General features: G+C 38.8%; 1 protein-coding gene and 9 non-coding genes across 17 annotated transcripts in view; all 10 read right to left on the bottom strand.

Annotated features, from left to right (window-relative positions):
• Positions 1 to 270: 270 nt before the first annotated feature.
• trnag-ucc (transfer RNA glycine (anticodon UCC)) lies at positions 271 to 342 on the bottom strand. Its single transcript has one exon. It is a non-coding gene; the product is annotated as a tRNA-Gly (tRNA).
• Positions 343 to 441: 99 nt separating this feature from the next.
• On the bottom strand, positions 442 to 513 carry trnag-ucc (transfer RNA glycine (anticodon UCC)). Its single transcript has one exon. It is a non-coding gene; the product is annotated as a tRNA-Gly (tRNA).
• Positions 514 to 778: 265 nt separating this feature from the next.
• trnag-ucc (transfer RNA glycine (anticodon UCC)) lies at positions 779 to 850 on the bottom strand. Its single transcript has one exon. It is a non-coding gene; the product is annotated as a tRNA-Gly (tRNA).
• Positions 851 to 1,128: 278 nt separating this feature from the next.
• trnag-ucc (transfer RNA glycine (anticodon UCC)) lies at positions 1,129 to 1,200 on the bottom strand. Its single transcript has one exon. It is a non-coding gene; the product is annotated as a tRNA-Gly (tRNA).
• A 277-nt stretch (positions 1,201 to 1,477) lies between these two features.
• On the bottom strand, positions 1,478 to 1,549 carry trnag-ucc (transfer RNA glycine (anticodon UCC)). The gene has a single exon. It is a non-coding gene; the product is annotated as a tRNA-Gly (tRNA).
• Positions 1,550 to 1,880: 331 nt separating this feature from the next.
• On the bottom strand, positions 1,881 to 1,952 carry trnag-ucc (transfer RNA glycine (anticodon UCC)). Its single transcript has one exon. It is a non-coding gene; the product is annotated as a tRNA-Gly (tRNA).
• A 77-nt stretch (positions 1,953 to 2,029) lies between these two features.
• Positions 2,030 to 2,101, bottom strand: trnag-ucc (transfer RNA glycine (anticodon UCC)). Its single transcript has one exon. It is a non-coding gene; the product is annotated as a tRNA-Gly (tRNA).
• A 331-nt stretch (positions 2,102 to 2,432) lies between these two features.
• On the bottom strand, positions 2,433 to 2,504 carry trnag-ucc (transfer RNA glycine (anticodon UCC)). The gene has a single exon. It is a non-coding gene; the product is annotated as a tRNA-Gly (tRNA).
• A 77-nt stretch (positions 2,505 to 2,581) lies between these two features.
• On the bottom strand, positions 2,582 to 2,653 carry trnag-ucc (transfer RNA glycine (anticodon UCC)). The gene has a single exon. It is a non-coding gene; the product is annotated as a tRNA-Gly (tRNA).
• A 3,400-nt stretch (positions 2,654 to 6,053) lies between these two features.
• The window catches only part of LOC129181246 (kelch-like protein 25), a 48,111-nt gene continuing 32,272 nt past the window's right edge, over positions 6,054 to 21,892 (bottom strand). For 6 of the 8 annotated variants that reach the window (XM_054776155.1, XM_054776154.1, XM_054776158.1 and 3 more), the window contains 8 exons: positions 20,839 to 20,928; positions 19,323 to 19,486; positions 17,974 to 18,121; positions 15,649 to 15,845; positions 13,830 to 13,935; positions 13,609 to 13,752; positions 13,048 to 13,451; positions 6,054 to 10,709 (listed from right to left, as the gene is read on the bottom strand). In XM_054776155.1, the coding sequence (XP_054632130.1) occupies positions 13,065 to 13,451; positions 13,609 to 13,752; positions 13,830 to 13,935; positions 15,649 to 15,845; positions 17,974 to 18,121; positions 19,323 to 19,486; positions 20,839 to 20,928 (1,236 nt within the window). In that variant the 3' untranslated portion in view covers positions 6,054 to 10,709; positions 13,048 to 13,064. The remainder of the gene's footprint in view (positions 10,710 to 13,047; positions 13,452 to 13,608; positions 13,753 to 13,829; positions 13,936 to 15,648; positions 15,846 to 17,973; positions 18,122 to 19,322; positions 19,487 to 20,838; positions 20,929 to 21,892) is intronic. The other 2 variants (XM_054776153.1, XM_054776160.1) reach the window with 2 other exon arrangements.

Genomic DNA, 21,892 nt, shown 5'->3' with positions numbered 1-21,892 from the left:
ATGTGCTATTTTACCAGAAAATCGGTTACTGACAGGTCCATGAGAGAATAGTTGTTCAACCAACATCTGCAATAAATTCAACTTTAACATTGCATTGGCTGGGAATCGAATCCAGGTCAACTGCTTGGAAAGCAGCTATGTTAGCCACTATATCACCAATGCTACGAGGTCAGCTATAGTTCAACCAAAACATCAGGCATGACAGGTGAATGAGCGGATTGAATGTGTGGAGAAGAAAACCGTGGACACTGGTAAGTTCGATTTAAGGTTTGCATTGGCTGGGAATCGAACCCAGGTCAACTGCTTGGAAGGCAGCTATGTTAGCCACTATACCACCAATGCTACGAGCAGATGTACTGTTTGACCAGAAAATCGGTTATTGACAGGTCCATGAGAGAATAGTTGTTCAACCAACATCTGCAATAAATTCAACTTTAACATTGCATTGGCTGGGAATCGAATCCAGGTCAACTGCTTGGAAGGCAGCTATGTTAGCCACTATACCACCAATGCTACGAGTTGATGTGCTGTTTGACCAGAAAATCGGTTATTGACAGGCCCATGAGAGAACAATTGTTCAACCAGCATCTGCAATAAATTCAACTTTAACATTGCATTGGCTGGGAATCAAATCCAGGTCAACTGCTTGGAAAGCAGCTATGTTAGCCACATACCACCAATGCTACGAGGTCAGCTATAGTTCAACCAAAACATCAGGCATGACAGGTGAATGAGCGGATTAGAAAACCGTGGACACTGGTAAGTTGGATTTAAGGTTTGCATTGGCTGGGAATCAAACCCAGGTCAACTGCTTGGAAGGCAGCTATGTTAGCCACTATACCACCAATGCTACGAGTAGATGTGCTGTTTGACCAGAAAATCGTTACTGACAGGTCCATGAGAGAATAGTTGTTCAACCAACATCTGCAATAAATTCAATTTTAACATTGCATTGGCTGGGAATCGAATACAGGTCAACTGCTTGGAAAGCAGCTATGTTAGCCACTATATCACCAATGCTACGAGGTCAGCTATAGTTCAACCAAAACATCAGGCATGACAGGTGAATGAGCGGATTGAATGTGTGGAGAAGAAAAGCATGGACACTGGTAAGTTAGATTTAAGGTTTGCATTGGCTGGGAATCGAACCCAGGTCAACTGCTTGGAAGGCAGCTATGTTAGCCACTATACCACCAATGCTACAAGGAGATGTGTTGTTTGACCAGAAAATCGGTTATTGACAGGTCCATGAGAGAATAGTTGTTCAACCAACATCTGCAATAAATTCAACTTTAACATTGCAATGGCTGGGAATTGAATCCAGGTCAACTGCTTGGAAGGCAGCTATGTTAGCCACTATACCACCAATGCTATGAGGTCAACTATAGTTCAACCAAAACATCAGGCATGACAGGTCCATGAGCGGATAGAATGTGTGGAGAACAAAAATGCACACTGGTAAGTTAGATTTAAGGTTTGCATTGGCTGGGAATCGAATCCAGGTCAACTGCTTGGAAGGCAGCTATGTTAGCCACTATACCACCAATGCTCCGAATAGATGTGCTGTTTGACCAGAAAATCAGTGATTGACAGGTCCATGAGAGAATAGCTGTTCAGGACAACTGTGATCACCATACTCAAATATTTGCAATTAAGTTTCCATCTTTCATTGCAGTTTTAAACATGTGCAAGAAATTCAACTTTACCATTGCATTGTCTGGGAATCGAACCTAGGTCAACTGCTGGGAACGCAGCTATGTTAGCCACTATACCACCAATGCTACGAGTAGATGTGCTATTTGACCAGAAAATCGGTTACTGACAGGTCCATGAGAGAATAGTTGTTCAACCAACATCTGCAATAAATTCAACTTTAACATTGCATTGGCTGGGAATCGAATCCAGGTCAACTGCTTGGAAAGCAGCTATGTTAGCCACTATACCACCAATGCTACGAGGTCAGCTATAGTTCAACCAAAACATCAGGCATGACACTTACCATGGACACTTGTAAGTTGGATTTAAGGTTTGCATTGGCTGGGAATCGAATCCAGGTCAACTGCTTGGAAGGCAGCTATGTTAGCCACTATACCACCAATGCTCCGAATAGATGTGCTGTTTGACCAGAAAATCAGTGATTGACAGGTCCATGAGAGAATAGCTGTTCAGGACAACTGTGATCACCATACTCGAATATTTGCAATTAAGTTTCCATCTTTCATTGCAGTTTTAAACATGTGCAAGAAATTCAACTTTACCATTGCATTGTCTGGGAATCGAACCTAGGTCAACTGCTGGGAACGCAGCTATGTTAGCCACTATACCACCAATGCTACGAGTAGATGTGCTATTTGACCAGAAAATCGGTTACTGACAGGTCCATGAGAGAATAGTTGTTCAACCAACATCTGCAATAAATTCAACTTTAACATTGCATTGGCTGGGAATCGAATCCAGGTCAACTGCTTGGAAAGCAGCTATGTTAGCCACTATACCACCAATGCTACGAGGTCAGCTATAGTTCAACCAAAACATCAGGCATGACACTTACCATGGACACTGGTAAGTTGGATTTAAGGTTTGCATTGGCTGGGAATCGAACCCAGGTCAACTGCTTGGAAGGCAGCTATGTTAGCCACTATACCACCAATGCTCTGAACAGATGTGCAGTTTGACCAGAAAATCAGTGATTGACAGGTCCATGAGAGAATAGCTGTTCAGGACAACTGTGATCACCATACTCGAATATTTGCAATTAAGTTTCCATCTTTCATTGCATTTTTAAACATGTGCAAGAAATTCAACTTTACCATTGCATTGTCTGGGAATCGAACCTAGGTCAACTGCTGGGAACGCAGCTATGTTAGCCACTATACCACCAATGCTCTGAGTAGATGTGCTATTTGACCAGAAAATCGGTTATTGACAGGTCCATGAGCAGATAGAATGTGAGGAGAATAAAGCCATGGACACTGGTAAGTTAGATTTAAGGGTTGCTTGTCTGGGAATCGAACCTAGGTCAACTGCTGGGAACGCAGCTATGTTAGCCACTATACCACCAATGCTACGAGTAGATGTGCTGTTTGACCAAAAAATCGGTCATTGACAGGTCCCATCCCTTTTTTCCACTAAAATCCATGGTCATGATGCTTTACTTTTTTTCTTACTTTCATAAAATTCACTACGCTCTCGTCTGTACAAAATATGAATCTGAATAAATATGAAAAAAGAGAGTGACTTTGGACACGTTTTAAAATCATTTCACATTTTGCTGATTTTTTTTGTGTTATTAAATACAAATCACCTCTTTTCTGATATAGAAATATATTTGAACAAAAACCACAGGAATAATATGTGATAACCATAATGGGTAATAACCATAAACACATGCACCCAGACACATAGAAAAAAACACCACCACTGAAACAAAACGATATGCTTTGGGTAAGACAATACGTTGTTTGCAGTCTCAAACATACCGGTATGCATGTTCAGTAATGTTATTTTCCAGAACATATCATATAAATGAGTCCTTTTACGTCAGTCATTCAACAGCAAAAAAAAAACAAAAAATGTTGTTTATCCAAATGAAGGGTCATGCCGGGTCAATTGTATGCAAACTGGCTTGCTAACTGCACTGTATACAATGCCTGGTAAGCATCATGGAAACACTGAGATTCTCCCATTCCTTCAAGTAACGCAACCTTCGTCCCTTACAAAATACATATATCATGATATAACAAAAAAGTACGTCAATTTCCTCTTAGCTATTATAGAGCTATATACACGTATCAATTCTGGACATACATTTAATCAGAGGAATTTTACATGATCGAAAATATCTGAGAGCTCGACAGTGCAAAACCCTTAAATTATCAATCATAAATCTGCATTTCAATCATACTCACAGGTGAAATGTTCGTCCACAGCCTTTGAACTGGCGATTTGTGCAGTTAATAGCTGCACATGCAGGCATCTTAAGTCGAAGTTTGTGTCCAATCCGAATTAATAAAAGAAGTTCACCACGAATGCAAAAGCTTGCCCGATAAGTGTTTCTTGCGCGTAGCAATATGGCGGCCATTTGCCTTCACAAGTCATCGCCAATGAGCGATCCAGATATATTATACAGATCAGTGGTCCTGCACTATAACTACACACAGTTCAAGCTAAGTTCCAATAAAACAAAACTCACCAAAAGTCACTTCTTGCTCACTAAGAAGTGGTTGTGGTGGCTCATCGACCAGGTAAATGTCTTTTTAGCGATCCTTAATCATTTTACATTTCACTTTTCCTCTCGGCAGTTGGCTATGTGCTCTCAGCTCGTAGACTGCACTGCTAGCGCTAAGAAGCCTCGCTCCCTTAAAGGGGAAGTGCTCTGTTTTGTGTCCAGGGACTTTACTATTCTTAAAGGAACATGAAAACATTTGCTCTTTCAAGGTGAGTTTTTGTCAAGAATATGCACACGTTTCAATAATTAATTTTTTTTAATGAATTTTAAGGCTCATTTGTGTAATTCAAAAGGGCATTTTAGTCATTTTAACAGCTTATTATTTATAAAAATCAATCACTTGTAATTACTGATCACATGGATTAAAGTTCTTGTTTTAATTGTGGGTTACAATAGTGATTCGTAGCTGTCAGGACAAGTGCGAACATCGCTTTTTGCAATTGTTGTCAGGATAACTGCGATCACCATACTGGAACATTTGCGATTAAGTTTCCATTGGCCTTTGCATTTTTCAACACGTGCAATAATTTCAACTTTCGCATTACATTAGCTGGGAATCGAACACACGTCAAGTGCTTGGAAGGCAGCTATGTTAGCCACTATAACACCAACGCTGCAAGATTGCCTGCTGTCCAACCAAAACATCAGACATGAAAGGTCCACGAGAGACTGGAATGTGTGGGAAAAAAAACATGTATTCTGGTCAGTTTGCATTGATCATAGCTTTTTGTTCCAAATACGTCCGTCGCCACATCGCGATTCAAATTTCACGGCTCCTCACATGCTGGTTTGGGGTTGAATACAGCTTCTTTTTTGGAAAAAAAAATAAAACAAACAAAAAATCAGATTTAAGGAAATTGTCTTTTTGCCTAAATTAAGCATTTTCAAGTATAAAAATGGCTGAATTAACCAAAATGAAGATAAATATGGATAAGAGCGATCAAGTCTGGTGCTTTACTGACACCCAGTGACCGCTAAAACTTGTGAACCTGAACTCCAGATGTGACTTCCTGTCCGTCAATGTCTTAAGTTGCTTATTTTCTCAGACTTGTATCTTATATTGGCTAATATGAATGGAAAGTTGACTATATGGGTGTTATTTCACGTCAAGAGGGCTCTTTTTATGTTTAAAAAACGCATTTAGAAGATCGTGAACAGGTTTTTTTATGCCCCAACTATGAAAATATTAATTTTATAAATAAGGTACTTTTTTACTTCACAGAAATTAACTTATCACGGTCTGGAACCTATAACAGCGATAAACGAGTGATTACTTAAAACATTTCAAAATGTACCTTCATTGTTTGGTGACTCAGTTAAAAAAAAAAAACTCTGTTTGTCCAGTTCTATAGTTTGTCATTGCAGTGTTCTTAAAAGTAATGGCTGTCATTTGTGCTATGAAAAACACACCTACAAAGTAGATTTCTAATTATGCCAATACTAAAGGTATTTAACAACATTAAAGGTTATATACTCACATCATGTTTGGTACCTCGACGTCATATACTGGAAATTACAGCTGAGGGTACCATTTGTATTCATATTTTATGTAGTATCAAATTCAGAATTAGCATCCTTCCCGAAACCTTAGCGACATAAATGGACTCGCACAAGAATGAATTTGCCAGTCTCGCTGTCAAAATAAAAGCCTGTAGTACATACAAGAGCCACAAGAGGGCACACTGTACTGTGTATTTGTACTGGATGACAGGGGAAAATGTCATGAAATGCCAGAAAATATATACAGTATATAAAGAAACTCCTAAAATAATATAACATGGCAAAAACACAAGAGATCCATGCATTGGTCTACAATGAGAAAACAGTTCAATTTGGTGGAATATTGTCAAAATGTCAAATACCATTACTGTACTTTTCAAAATGAAATGCTGAGAATTACTCAAATGTCAGAAGTTAATGAGCCTTTTTTTGCCACAAAGGTGTAATTTTAAATCTGAAAATACATTGGAATGAACAAAAATATTTCAATCAATTGTATTGCTCATATCCAAGACTCGAGTCGCCACCAATTCATCCACCTACAAAATGAGTTAGAGGGTTACAATCCAGTAAATGAATTGTAATTGGTCTGAAAAAAAGCAGGAGTTGATGGCTACAAAGAGCAAACTTACAATGGGACATTTAACCACACAATAGTGGGGGTTTGAGTTGCACATACACGGGTTAAGATATGATTCACAAACAATACATTGTAAAAACAGAACAATTCGATGCAGCGTACAAATGCTATGATTCTTCGGTTAACATTTGTTGATGTACATATTAATCTTACATTTTTAAATGAAGTCAATTCTATAAAAATGACATTCTTAAGTTGTTTCCAGTGTGCAAAAGACCACATCATATCCCCGAGCCTGCTGCAAGGTATTGGCAAAAATAAAGTCAAAAGACAAACAATGGAACCACATATCAAATGCATTTATTTTTAGACACGGACCACAAAAAGACTTGCTGAATGAACATTTTTTTCTTTGATGGGAACAATATAAAATTGATCAATAAAGACTTCAGTCCAATCAATAATAAGTAATGAATACTGCAAACTACTAAATGTCAAATAATGACACATTTCTTCAAAAGTGTCAAAAATGTGTCCAAGCCAAGATTTGCCACATGGGTGCAATGAAAATGCTGTGCTAGCTTGGAAAAGTAAACAATTCCATACTAAAACGTCATAACAATAGTAAGCGTGCAACATTTCAGCCTGAGCATAGTGTTTTCAACATGTTCGGACAGGTGCTTTTACAGGTCACTTTCACAAGTCCACCCACATTATTTTATTCTAACAGCTGTGAAATGAGTCTACAGTTTACAATTGAATTCAAACACAAGTAGATACAAACAATTGTAATGCCAGCACTGGAGAGAGCGATTAGCAAACAACCAACCTCAGTGACTTCTGTCAGAGATGTGATGCAATGGGTGTAAACTGCCATTTTCCATTTGTTGGGATATTAGGCTCCAGCCAGTCTAATTTGGACAGCTAATCGCTTCTCAGACAGAGATGAAAAAGGTGGCATATCTAAAAATTGTTTGTGTGTGCATGCATGCAGATAAAAACAACAGGGTGCATCTGTTCCAAGTGAAAATGTCTTCTGAGTGTGTCATGTCTCTGCGGTAGGTAAGAAAAAAAAAACATGTTGCCATACTTGTCTAAAACAGAGTGGAAAATATTCCATTCCGAACAAACACTCGAGGTAGGTAACAAAAGGTGCAATGTTTCAAAGTAAACAAGTTACAAACCAAAAAAGGTGAGCAGCAGCCATAGAAAAAAGGCTACCGAGCTCATCTGTTGGTCTGCTGGCCTCGCTGGTCAAAATTTGTTGTGCTATTAAGTGTACTTCAGAGCTGCTCTGCTTAGCTTACAAATGGCGTGGCTTTTGTCGAGTTTTCTGTCCTTTGTGGAAAATCCAAAGATGCTCCCAACTTTAGGGTTTTGTTTTGCTGACTAGCAGTGACTAGCTGGCGCTCATGTGGTTGATGTACATTGTTAATCATTCCACCTCAGAAAAACAACAGTTCAAATAAATCATCGAGGGCTCAAAATGAATATAAAATTCATGTCCATGATGGCTATGTGCAGTATCTCACAGAAGTGATACACCTTCCCATTTTAGGAACCATTTGATCCCACCTTCTCAGAGAACAATATTGTAGAAATGAAAGTTGGTGATAATTAAGAGTTGTCAGTGCTGTATAAATTTGACTGTATACAGTCCTTTAAAAATAACACAACCAGTATTGTAAGAATATCTGGCAACACAAGTCAGTACACCCCTATTGATAACTATACATGTTGCTTGACTGGACCGTACAAATGTGTCTGCCATGGATTAGACGAGTTCAGTTTGGTGTCTCATACTGGCCACTGGATGTTCAACTTGGCACCTCATGGCAAAGAACGTCCGATAGAGAAATTGAATTATTGCTCTCCACAAACACTGCCTAGCTTAGAAGAAGGTCCTAGAGCAGTTTTACCAAAGCAGGTTCTACTTGGAACATGTCGCCAGGGCCGACCAAAGAAGCAGAGTCCTTGTACTCCCCGGTTGCCTTAAAAAATGACATAAGTGCTTCCAGCATTTCAGCAGAGGTTGAAGAAGTCATGGTAGTATTGCCCACGGTCAAGCCTGGTGGTGGTAGTGTCATAATATGGGGCCGCATGAGTGCCGTCGTCACTGGGGAGCTACGGTTCATTGAGGGAAACATGAATTCCAACATGTACTGTAACTTTCCCAAGCATGAACCACTCCTTTTGGAAACTGCAATGCGTGGCAACTTGATAAGGAGCCTCAGAAACGACAAACTGCCTTGCCGAGGACGCTGAAGGTGGGTAAGCTGACAGAGTGGGTAAATGTGCCTCCAGACCAGAACCCTATTAAGTGCCTATGGGGCACAAGGTGTCCTCATCGATGAATGGAAGAGAACTCCAGTCACAATCTGTGCAGTAAATTCCACGGCCAGGAGGATTAAGGCAGTGCTCACAGTAAATGTTGATACTTTGGGCACAATTTGGAATTTCAGAGTTCACTGTCAAAGCGGTCCATTGCAAGTCCTTTCTTGGCAAGAAAGTCTTCCACAAACTGGACTGTGGTAGTCTTATTACCGTACATACGGAATACTGTGATGTGAAATTCAAAGCATTTAAATTTTTAAGTATCACAGGTACAAAAACAAAAAAAAAATCTTTCCGGTTTGGTGACTTTTTGGAGCAAATTGTTCACATTTATGGCTTTGGAATTGGAATTGTTACCGTAACAGGAATGTACATGAAACCCACTTATGAGTGATCCGTTGGCTGCTCATAGGTCAGGTGTATTTGTGCTGTACCACATTTTATCACATGAAGATCGACTGTTTAATCGTACGACCTGACCGGTCCAGTTCATTCAGTAAGGTGCAGTTTATACAGTGCCCTCCAAAAGTATTGGACCAGTGAGGTAAATTCCTTCCTTTTTACTGTAGACTGAAAACATTTCAAACCAGAGAGCAACATTTCAGGTATTTACATCTGGAACATTCAGGATGCAGATGTATTCTAGAGGTGCTATCATCCTAGAAGGTGCTATCATCATCCTAGAAGATAGCACCTTTTGTTTGAACCCACCCATTTTTCATTACATTCCATTTTCCTCCGCTTATCTGGGTCCCGGTCGCGGGGGAAGCAGTCTCAGTAGCGAAGTCCAGACTTCCTGGTCCCCGGACACCTCTTCCAGTTCCACCTGGAGGACACTAAGGCATTCCCAGGCCAGCTGTGACATACTCCCTCCAGTGTGTCCTAGGTCTGCCCCGGCTGGGCATGCCTGGTACACTTCACAAGGGAGGCGTCTGGGAGGCTTCCGGACTAAATGCTCGAGCCACCTCAACTGGCTCCTCTTGATGTGAAGGAGCAGCGGCTCTACTCTGAGCTCCTCACCCTATCTCTTAGGGTGAGTCCAACCCCCTACGTAGGAAACTCATTTCAGACGCTTGTATCCGCGATCTCGTTCTTTCAGTCATAAGCCCAAGCTCATGACCATAGGTGAGGGTGGGAACATAGATCGACCAGTAAACTGAGAGTTTTGCCTTCCGGCTCAGCTCGCTCTTCACCACGACGGTCCGGTACAGCGACCGCATTACTGCAGACGCTGCGTCGATCGCATCTGTTCACCTCACGTTCCAACCTTCCCTCACTCGCGAACAAGACCCCGAGATACTTGAACTCCTAGAGAGGGTTTTTCATGTTCATGTGAACAATATTATCAAACCATGTGACTGACAGGGTTTGTTGCCCGGGTGTGTCCGATTGCGTTGATTATTCAATCAATAAATAGCACGGAATATCTATGCTCAGTTTCAGATTGGGCAGGATAGGTTTTGCTTCACTAGACTGCATTTAGAGGTGAAAACAATATGAAAGCTAATCGCAGAGAAGATGGAACATCCATCAGAACCTCTGCTCAAACATGTACTGAAAAAGAAAGAAGCCACTAGGGTACCAAGTAGCAGACATCATGACAAACATTGCGAGAGCTGTAAAGAAAGACCCGGAAGCAACGGTTAGTGACGTCAGCAACAAACTGCAGAGGGCAGGAGTGAAGGTATCAACAACTACTCTTCATAGAAGACTTCATGAACACAAGTACAACAGCTACGCCAGAAGATGCAAACTACTCATTAGCAAGATGAATAGAAAAGTCAGGCTGGAATTTGCTAGCGATTAGGGCTGGGAATCTCAGGGTACCTCACAACATGATATGTAATACACTAATACAGTAAAGATATTCATCTTTTGATGTCAAACCCAAATGTTGTCAGTATATAGTAAAAAAAGGACCTCACTGTTGCAATACTTTTGGAGGGCACTGTATAACAGTTACAAAGTGGTTTAAGATTCTGTGTCTACTTTCAGTCCGAGCCAGAAGATGTCTGCAGGGTGGATTCCTGCCATTTCTTTTCAGCCAGCAGTTGATCACATACACTCCTGGAAAAGAGAAGAACAGAAAATACGAAGGCTGTGCAGACTTCAAATAGACACATTTTCCTTATTGTGATAAATAGAGATAATGCAGCGTTTTACATTTAGCAGTTTCATGTCAGTCTGCATGGGTTGCACTTCACATTAACATCACATTTAGCCCAAATGTTACCCTTTACTCTGAAGAGTATTTATATACAGAAAATAAATCCTTCATCGCAATCAGGAATCTTGTGCAAACATTTCAAACAAGGCACGCTCCGATCAGGGTTTTATGCTGCGGATTCCGAAACATTCTTCAAAGTACAGAAGGATAGTACACAACCAACCGCCAGGAAGCCCTGGGCAAGAGAAGCTAACCCAGGGGTGTCCAACCTTTTTCCAGTGAGGCCCACAGTGAAAAATGAAAAGATGCAAGGGTGACTTTGATATTTTGTGTGATATGCTAAGAAGTTACTGTATATATATATTTCAAGAAAAAAATTGCATCTCAGCTTTGTGATTTAGGTGAAAAAGCCTTTTTTAGTGTCAACTTTGCCCTTTTCCCCCATTTTTGCTGTTGTTTTTTTCTTTTAATTTTCCAAAAATATTTCAAATTTTCTTTTAAATGTTGTTCTCGGAATTATGACTTTATTCCCATAATATTTTGACTTTATTTTCCTAATATTCTAACTTTTTCCACAACCTTCCATTCCAAAAACCACAACTTCATTCGCTGTTTTGTTTGCATCTCATAATATTACGACTTAAAAAAAATACATTTTTTGTTTAATATTTCAGCCTTTCTAAAATGACGTCATTTTCCCTCATATTACAATATTTTTGTAAAATGATGACCTTCTCAGTCGATTACACCTTATTCCTCTTAATATTTTTACTTTACCGTAAAATTACAGTTGTTTTTTCTATGTCCGCTGGCTGCAAATGGCCCCCAGGCTGCACTTTGGACACGTCTGAGCTAGCCTACGCTACAACTAACACCTTACACACTTTCCATTTCTCAATTGTCCAACAAATAAGATTTGCAATAAGCCGAGTAGGACAGAGGTAGAACTTTGCCACTGGAGAAGAAGCAATAAAAATACCATATCGTTACTGTAGAAGCACATCATAAAAACATGAGTGGGGCTGAGAGCATAAGGACTAAAAGGCTATTTAGCCTACTCAAGTGTAGGCTGCGCTTCAGAATATGAATTATTTGAAGAGGTGGGAGACTGAGAAAAACAGCAATGCAAAAGTGGATAATGAGATGCCGCCTTTGGATGGAGACGTACCTATCCACAAGGTAGGCATGCTATTTGATACCAGGCGACAACATACGTAACACGAGGGACTGGTCATCATGTACTCTTGAGGCTAACCTGTTTGTAATGGAAGACAAATACAGCAAATAGTATAAATATTTTGGAATTCTCTTACAATGTGTGTATCTACATGCACTTAATGACCAATAAAATGGAATCTGCCACATTAACTCTGAATGCGTGTAACTAGAAAATAAAAATAGCACTTAACGACGATGTCTCATTCACATTCATTCAATGCTGACGCTCTTTGCTGACACACAGGGAAAGTAACCCTGTGCGTAAGTAAGTTCATTGCACACACACGAGAAACGAAGAGTGCTTCAGTATGGTTGCAACCTCAGGCTACTTCTGATGGTTTTTCACTTTGACTGACAATGCATACATACAGTCATGGGAATTTTTTTTTTTTTTTTTAAATTGCTAGATATCAGCTCCTAAATTCAAATTATTTTTGTTGTCATTATATTTGTCCAAACAAATGTACTTTTAGTTGTACCAGGCATTAAAATGAACAAAAAACAATGAAGAAACAAGGGTGGTGTCATTATTTTTTCCATGACTGTAGATCAGTGGTGTCCAAAGTGAGGCCCGGGGGCCATTTGCTGAACACCGCTGGGTTTTTTTTAGTGGGCCGTGGCACATTCTAAAAATATAATTTACCTAAAACAAAACAAAAAAAAAAACAACACAGAGAGCAAAACTGGGAAAATCAGCAGTAATATTGCAAGAACAACGTCAAAATATTAAGAAAAAAAGTTGTAATTTTAGGAGAATAACGTCATAATCCTACGTAAATAACCTACTTTTAGTAGCATAAAGTTGAAATACTAAAGAAAATGTATTTTTTTTTTTAAGTCAGAATATTATGAGAAACAAAACAATGTTGTAATTTTTAATTAGTTTTTCAAATTTTTGAACTTATGTTACGAGAATAAAGTCAAAATGTTATGGGAATAAAGTCATAATTTCTGAGAAGAAAATGTAAACATATTTAAAGGGGACCTATTATACTAATTCAATCATCAATCAGAATTTACCTGATGCTGGATCCCACTTAGGCAGGTAGGTGTTTCCACGTGCTGACAAAGGCGGTAGGGATCAGAGAATAAGGCACAGTGGTGATGGAGTTCCAACTGTCGGATGTTGGGTCGTAACAATCCAACGTTTTACATCTCTGCGTCCCAAAGTAACCTCCGACCACATACAGCTTATTTCCCGAGGCCACGGCGTGGCAGCTCATCCGCTTGGCTGTCATGTCACCCACGCGAGTCCACTGATTCATTTCACAGTCAAAGCGATAAGCCGAGGCAGCAGTGAACTCTGTGTCACCACCCATGATGAAGATCTGGCTCCCTAAGACGGCAGCTGCCGTGTAGCGCCACGGTTGCGGACACTCAGCTGCAATAGTCCAGCGGTTCCCAACTGGATCATAGCATTGGACCTAGATCCAGGAGACAGATAACCTCAGCCCATTCAACTTACTGGCAAATCCAAACCTGTGCTAACTTTCTTGTGTCTCCCCATTATTTTTGGGTTGTTTGAACAAAATCCCCTATCATGATCTAAATCTACAATGAGCCACATGAAACTTCACCAACCTTGGATGCCTTCTCTCTGTGTATGGTGGTGCCCCCAAAAACAAACAGCTTTAATTTAGCACTGACCACTGCCGCATTACTGACACCGTCTCCTAACGGAGCCATCATAGTCCACTTATTGCTGACAGGGTCGTAGCGTTCCACCTAGAAAACCAACACACAAAGAATGGAACATGCATCACGGACAATTCTAAGTCATTGGATCGTGTAGTGTTTCTCACCTGTTTCAAAGAGACGGATGGAGAGGCGGGGAAAACAGAAGTGATGGCTGTATGGCCTCCAACCACATACAAACTGTTCTCCAACTCAGCTGAGCCATGACCAAACCTGAGTTAGAAACAACCACAGGGGAATGAATGTTGAATGAATTCAGGGTCCTGAGTGATTTATTTTTTTTATTTACCGTGCAAGTCTTCGAGTTCTTATGTTGTAAAGTGTGCTTATTTCAACACATGCTGCTGAGGTTTTTGTCAGTCCCACAGTGTACCCCCCCCCCCCCCCCCCCCAATAGGAGCATAGTTTGGAGTTGTTTTTTTTACTCCTCCCCTCTTCTCTTGTTCTTCCCTTTCCTCCCTCCCTTTTATCGCCCAGTCCTACGGTCCTGTCTACCCCCCATCATATTGGATGATATGCTGTATAAGTACGGATGGGTGATTGCACAATTTCGCTGTTGCCTTTGTATCAGTGACGAGTAAAGGCCATTCTGATTCTGATTTGAACCATTCCTTTTCTATGGCGCAATGTTTATACCGGCGGCGTGTGCGGCCGTGGGGGGCATTTGCAACACATTCTAAAATGTATAAAGTATAATTTAACAAGGAAAAAAAAAAACGGCAGCAAAAATGGAAAAATTAACAGTGATTTTACAAGAATAAAGTGAAAATGTTGGAATCTTATAAGAAAAAGTTGTAATTTTATGAGACTAACGTAATATTATGAGGGAAAAATGAACATCATTTTAGTAGCATAAAGTTGAAATGGTAAAGAAAAAATATATTATTTAAAACATAATGAGTAACAAACAAAACAACAAATTAATTAATTAATCTAATTTTTAATGTGATATTTGGAAAATTTAGGTCACGGAAAAAAATTCTAATGTCACAAGAATAAAGTCAAAATATTATGCAAATAAAGTCCTAATTATGAGACAAAAATTTACAAGAAGAAAGTTTAAATGGTTGGGAAATAAAAAAAAAAAAAAAAAACAGAAGACATTTAAAGAACAGCTGTAATTTTATTAAGAAAAAAATTTGTAATTTTACAATAATAAACATGTAATATTATGAGGAAAAGTAAGGTCATTTTAGTAGCATAAAGTTGAAATATTAAAGAAAAAAGTATATTTTGTAAAACTAACATTATGAGAAACAAACAACTAAAAGTTGTCACTTTTGGGGAAAAGTTGAAAATATTATGGGAATAAGTCCAAATATAATGAGAAGCAATATTACAAAGACTATTTAAGAAGAAAGTTGAAATATCTGGAAATAAACTGAAAAAGGGGGAAAAAGGTGAAGTTGATACTAATAATACTACGAAATATCACAAAGCTGAGATGCATTTTTTTCTCGAACTATATAACTTCTTTGCATTTTGACGGCGATTTTGATAATCGTCAAATGTTCTGTCTTTTGAAATCGTCTTTTTAATTGCCTACAAAATATCAAAGTGGCCCTTGTATCCTTGCATTTTTCACTATGTGGCCCTTGCTGGAAGAAGTTTAGACACCCCTGGTGTATAATAGTGTGTTTGTTTTTTTGCAAACATGATGTTGACATGCTGACAAAATAGGCACGCGCCCTCCGCCATCCAGTGCGCTCAGTGAAGTGTACTCAGACGGTAGGCTCGGCTGCACACTTAGGCCGAGAGGAGAGATTGGTAACGGTGTCTCACCTTTCTGCCCTGTATTTGATGAGGAAATGTGCAAATTCTGCCCCTTTTACTTAAGAAAATGCTAAAAACAATTATAATCACACAGAAAATCCATTTATATTTTCATCCGCAAGTCACTGGTGTATGTAAACGACCGACCATCACCTTGCTATCAGCATAGGTGCTCCTTTTGACCATTCCTCATGGACAGTGTCGTAGATCCAGACATCCTTTGACACTCCATTCTCTGATCCTCTTCCTCCCGTCACATAAACCTTACAACCAATGGCACATGCGCTGAACTCCTTTCTTGGGCTGGGAAGGTCCGCCTTCGGTATGATCTCCTTTGCTTTATGGTCAACCTGGAAATGTATGTACCAAAGATTGTTTTATTTGTTCATGCAAGCTGATTGAAGGGTCTTCAGCAACGTAATCCATGAATCCATGAAGGCCAGGTGAAAATATTTGGACGCCCCATTACAACACTCATTTTAAAGATCAGGTGTGATCAGATCACTATCAAGTGATCAACTGTTTTTTTTTTTATTGTCCCATGGCACATTCTAAAAAAAGTAATTGAACAAGAAAACTACAAAACTAACAGCAAAAATGGAGAAACAACAGTTATAGTCAAAATATTAGGAGAAAAAGTTGTAATCAAACGAGAAAAAGTGATTTTACTAGAATAACGTCGTACTATTATGACAAAAATAACGTAATTTTGGTAGCATAAAGTTAAAATATTAAAGGTGTTTTTTAAGGTCGTAATTTTAGGAGACAACAAATGTTGCAATTTTGGACAATGTACCGTATTTTCTGGACTATAAGTCACATTTTTTGAATGGTTTGGTTGGTCCTGCGACTGATACCCCTGAGTGACTTATATTATGTTATGTTTTTTCACAATGACAGCCATGAGAAGGCGCTCCAGGCTTGTGTGCCAGTATCTGCTACTCCTATCACTCCTGTGCCGATGAAAATTTACAATGTAAACATCAACCTATAAAGACAACTGAGAAAGACGGAACACAAATGCCCCCCAAAAATAAAATCACATTCTGCAGATTACAAGCTACAAGTAAACTAGTTACAGTATGTTATGTTGTTTAGGCTATAGCTATCTGAATAATTGTTAATATGTTACGTTAACTGATGCCTATTTATCCTGTTGTTCTCCATTTTATTGTTATTACTATAATTTGCCATTCAAGATGAAATTCTTGGTCTCTTATTTTATAAAATAAATTTCCCCCCAAAAGTGTGACTTATAGTCCAGTGCGACTTATATACATTTTTTTTCTTTTTCACTGTGCATTTTTGGCTGGAGCGACTCCAGAGCAACTTATAGTCCCGAAAATACGGTAGGTTCTGGAAAACATTAAAATGTTCTGAGAATAAAGTCAATGTATGGGAATAAAGTCATAATTATGAGAAGAAAGTTGAAATTAGTTGAAAAATACAAAAAATTAAATTAAATAAAAAAAAAACAGCAGAAATGGAAAAAACAGCTGTAATATTATGAGAACAAAGTCAAAATATGGAGAAAAAAAAGTCATATTATAACGACGAAAAAGTTGCAACTATACGAGAATAAACTTGTAATATTAAGAGGAAAATTAACATACTGTAATTTTAGTAGCATAGAGGTGAAATATTAAAGAAAAATTAAGTTATTATTTAAAAGTCTTCATGCAAGTTTTGGAAAATTATGTTGGGGGAAAAAGTTAGAATATTATGGGAATAAAGTAAAAATATGAGAATAGTAAGTCATAGGTCATAATGCTACAAAAGAAATTTTATGAAGATTATGAAAAAAAGTTATAAGTTAAAAAAAAAAAAAGTTCATACCAACAATTGGCTTTTTCACCTACATCACAAAACTGAGATGCAGTTGTTTTTCTTGAAATACATAACTTCTTAGCATATGCGTTTACAAAATATCAGACTGGCATCAAAGTTGCATCCTTTCATTTTTCAATATGTGGCCATCGCTGGAAAAGTTTGGACACCCCTGCTCTAGATGAAGGTAATATAAGGTAAACAAATACAACTGAAGAAATGGAGTGTAAAACAGCCCAAAAAAAAACTGGGTTATATTATGATTGGGGTCTCCAGGTATACAGTTTGTGTCCCATGAAACCAACAGGCCACGAGTGTGCGCATCCACTGAGCATTTTGTCACACACTCACTTAACTTTAAAGAGTGGACGGTTAGAGTTGTATACTGTACTTGCCGATTTGAACTATATTGCCAGCAGCAGGTATAATCATCATTACACACACCGTCTCGGCTTACTTTCTATAATGTGTCTCCCTTAAACTGTTCCCTCTGCAACCTGTGTTAACTAGGAACCTTCGCAGACGCTACTTTGTTCTTTGCTTTGAGCCGTTTCTTCAATTCGATAAGTGTTTCTCATCTTCAACAAAGCCGTGGCACTTGCAGCCATCCTAAATAAAAAAAAAAAAACATCACTTATGCACTTAGTTTACCTGATATATCTTGTCGCACATAAACGTCTGGCCTCCCAATATGAGCAGCGTGTGCCCTGCCTTGCGTGGTCGTGCACAGGGGCTTGTCACAACCCCATCATTTTGAAGAATTCTCTTTTTACACTGCATCGCCTCTTCTACAATTACCCTGAAAAAAGGGAACATTTCTGCATGATTCAACTTCATCAAACATATTTACACACATTTTAAAGTGCTCCTGACACCAAAACACCAAGTAATTTTGTTGTTTTTGTCATGCAAAATAACAAGGAAAGGCTTGAATGTTGACATATTTACCCTTTTTCTACATTTTTCGCCACTGAAAAACAACTCTGTTGGAGATGAGGAGGTGACGTCACTCCGAGAACACACCCTCTCCGGACTATGCATGGAATACACCGTTTCAAATTGTTGTGGCGCCTTTTTTGTTCATTTTATGTTATTGTTCTGATATTATGCCCACTCATTGTGTGGCAGCCTTTGTGTGGCACTTGAGCAAATGGAGTAAGCCTGTTCACATTTCCAAAAGACGCCATTTGCCGTGCCAGATTCTTTGGTATTCTGCTCGGCACTTTTTGGACAGTTGTTTTGATACTGTGCCTCAGATAAAGGAAAGTTTGGGATTGAATGTGTATTATCGGAGGGTGCGTCTACCATCAGCTGTCCCGGCTATCTTTCCTCCACCCAGATCGGGGAAAACACAAAAAGTGACGCAGATGGAAGCGTGCCAAAGTAGCAGGAAGTAAATCAACCTTTTTTTCTACTAGATATAGTCTATGAATCTTAGATATATTATTATTATACCCATAATATTATACAGTTTTTATCAACCTAATTTTCCAAACATTACAACTTTATTTTGTTTGTTTCTCACAATGTTACGACCTAAGCCTGTTCACATTTCCAAAAGACGGCATTCACTGTGCCAGATTGTTTTTTCAAATAAAATTTTGACTTTTTCCTTGTTAGAGTACAACTTTATTTTTAGAATGTGCTGCAGCCTACAAACGGCCCCCAGGCCGCACTTTGTACACCCTTGATTTAGCCATTTTTATGCTTAAAAATGCTTAATTTATTTTAATTAACATTTTTGCTTTTCTTTGCATATTTTTTTTACTCATAATAGGCTGTATTCAACCACAAAACCAAGATGATTTATTAATTAACCTATTTTGGAAAAATAAAAAGTAGAGTGAAGCTGTGAAATTCGAAGCACAAAGTGGCAAGGGATTACTCTACTTTTATTTTTTGATTGCTTTTGTTCAAACATGTTTTGGTGTCACGAGCCCCTTAAATAGCATGCAACTGGATTGAAACTGCCACATTAGCTCATTAACGTTCAAAGTTACCTGCTCCTTTTGTCGGCTATAACTAGCTCTTCACATGCTACGGCCTGTAGAAGACATTCCGAGGGGAGAAGAGCCAACCTGATGCCCCGAAGAAGCTCTGGTAAATGGTGACGCCGGCAATCCAAGTCATATCGAACCCATCGCATAACAGAGTTAAAAACAACCTGCAAAGAAAGCCATTCAAACAGGACAAACACCAATAGTAAAACTCAATAAAGCTATGTAGATTTGAATGACCACATTTTCAGGTATGATTGAACAAGTCTTCCATAAAGTGATGTTAAATGATTATTTAGCCATTTCATTTGTCATTTATATGTATTTTGCTTAGTTTTCTGCATGTAGAACTAGAATTAATCTATGTAAAATGTGTTTTGTCTTCACATTTTTGGGTGTCTGGAACAGATTCATTGGATTTACGTTATTTCTTATGAGAAACATTGAATCCATTTTCGTACGTGTTGGTTTTTGTCTGACCTTTTGAGATGGATGTGACAAACACTGAGGTTCCACTGCATATACATTAGGGATGGCAAAAATAACACGTTTATGGCGGTAACTAATTTATTGAATTAATTACATTAAATGCCATACCTCCCCGTTACAATGGCAGATGGGCAAGCAACGCGTCCCCACAGACGCAAGCTTTTTTTCTTCTCTGTATTTCTACCTTAACGGATCAACAGCAGTACTCCATTTTAACATCTCATTTTCCCCCACATTAGAGCGACGTGCATTTCACAGACACTCCAAACATCAACACCAGGATTAAAGTGTGGTTCCTCTTCGTTTTAATCTTCTTGCAAAGAGACATTGCAAAGACAAAGACAAATTATATTATGGTGTGTGTAGTATGTTTTAGCTTGATTTAAATGTTCAGTTCATGTGGAGCTGCTCATAAACATACAGTATGCTAACTATCATCCCTTCCTGTCATTTATCTTTCTTTCAATCAAATACAGTGGAAATTGGCATATTTCAGTGATAGTTGCAAATAGTGATTAATCAGGATTAATTCTTTAACTGTGATTAATCTGATTTAACATTGGAATCATCAATAGTATGAATGCCTGATTTATGACATTAGCCATCTTGCAACAAGCAAAATTTCCATGTAGTTTCTTGCTTTAAGGTAGAAGTGGACTTTCAATTTGAAATGCGATTCTTCAAATTGGAATGATTTTTAAAGTAAACATAGCATGTAATGGCATGGGCACGGAAATAACACCCAAGTGTAGGAATGACCCAATTGTCAATTTATGACTCGGCTACATTGTGTGCGTGCATGTGAACGGATCCGTGCCTAAGGAGGGAGAATGTCCAGTCGCATGGGAGCTTTTCACTGCGCTCACGCTCGTCAAACGTGCAGAACTTTAGGTGTGAAGTGGGCCCAACCACGGTACAATTGGCTGAGTAGGATGTCATGGGTTGTTTTTCTGAGATTCTACTGACCTAGTTGACCTTTGCAATCAATTTGAATGCAAACATGACAAATGAAGTTATTACAGTAACTTACCTGCTCATCTTCTATCTCCAGCTCATCACTAAGTATAAGTTCCAGCAGCTTTTCTTTCGTTAAACTATAGAAGTCCTCAGATTCCCACACCTATAGTACATTGAACATTGTTAAAAGCAATCATGCACTTGTTGACCTAATTGACCTAAAATGTGAGAAAAGCCTCTTCTCAGTTGTTTGCTCCGCATTTAACAGCAAAGGTACTCAAATGGTATGTTGGTTCTGAAGTTTTGTGTTTTCATGACATCATAAATGCAAAACCTTCCTCACAGACATGATACCGATTACAAAACTGCATGTTTTCAGTAGAGCTAACTATAAAGCACCGTACATAAATAATTAGGCGTGTCACACGATCTCGCGAGATTAAAACGTGACAAGATGTCTCGTTCAGAAAAAAAATAAACTGTCTCGTGCGCACTAGGCCTGGGAGGCTAATTAATTAATTAATTAATCAATCACACAATAAATGAAAATGAACTGGATAAATATGCGTGTCCGTTTTCCTGGCGAGAAGGAGAGAGGAGAGTTCACTCTGTGCATTGGTTTCAGCGTGTTGCCGCATTTGTTCGATAGAACAATAGCATGAACGGAGTGAGCCCTTTTGTCAGTCTCTTTGTCTCAGCGGGTGGAGGTAGCATGCACACAGAGTGCAACGTCGTAGAAATTAAATGACCAGATTGCAATATATTGTCATATACTTGTTCCAATTGTACTTTCTGTACATTGTACTTACGCACTAAAGTAATGTTAAAATCTTGACTGGTCCTCGTACACCCAATCTCATGTACCGGTATCCTCTTATCTCGTGAACTGAGTGTCTCGTGACGCCCTATACACTAACACAACACCAGTAACCTTGGATAGGCCATTTGGATGACTTCATTCACATCCCAAGTTTGAAAACCTTATGCTCAGAGGCAAAGTGATTAGTAGAAATGTAAAAGGATAACTTGAACTCAGCTGCCTAATTCTCCATTATGTGGACTGAAGTAAAACAATTATTCCATTATGCACAAGCTGCGGGAAGTCCTGAATAATTATAGGTCAGAAG

This window comes from Dunckerocampus dactyliophorus, chromosome 5, assembly GCF_027744805.1.
Source record: "Dunckerocampus dactyliophorus isolate RoL2022-P2 chromosome 5, RoL_Ddac_1.1, whole genome shotgun sequence".
Taxonomy (NCBI): domain Eukaryota; kingdom Metazoa; phylum Chordata; class Actinopteri; order Syngnathiformes; family Syngnathidae; genus Dunckerocampus; species Dunckerocampus dactyliophorus.
This window is presented reverse-complemented; position numbering and strand designations above follow the sequence as displayed.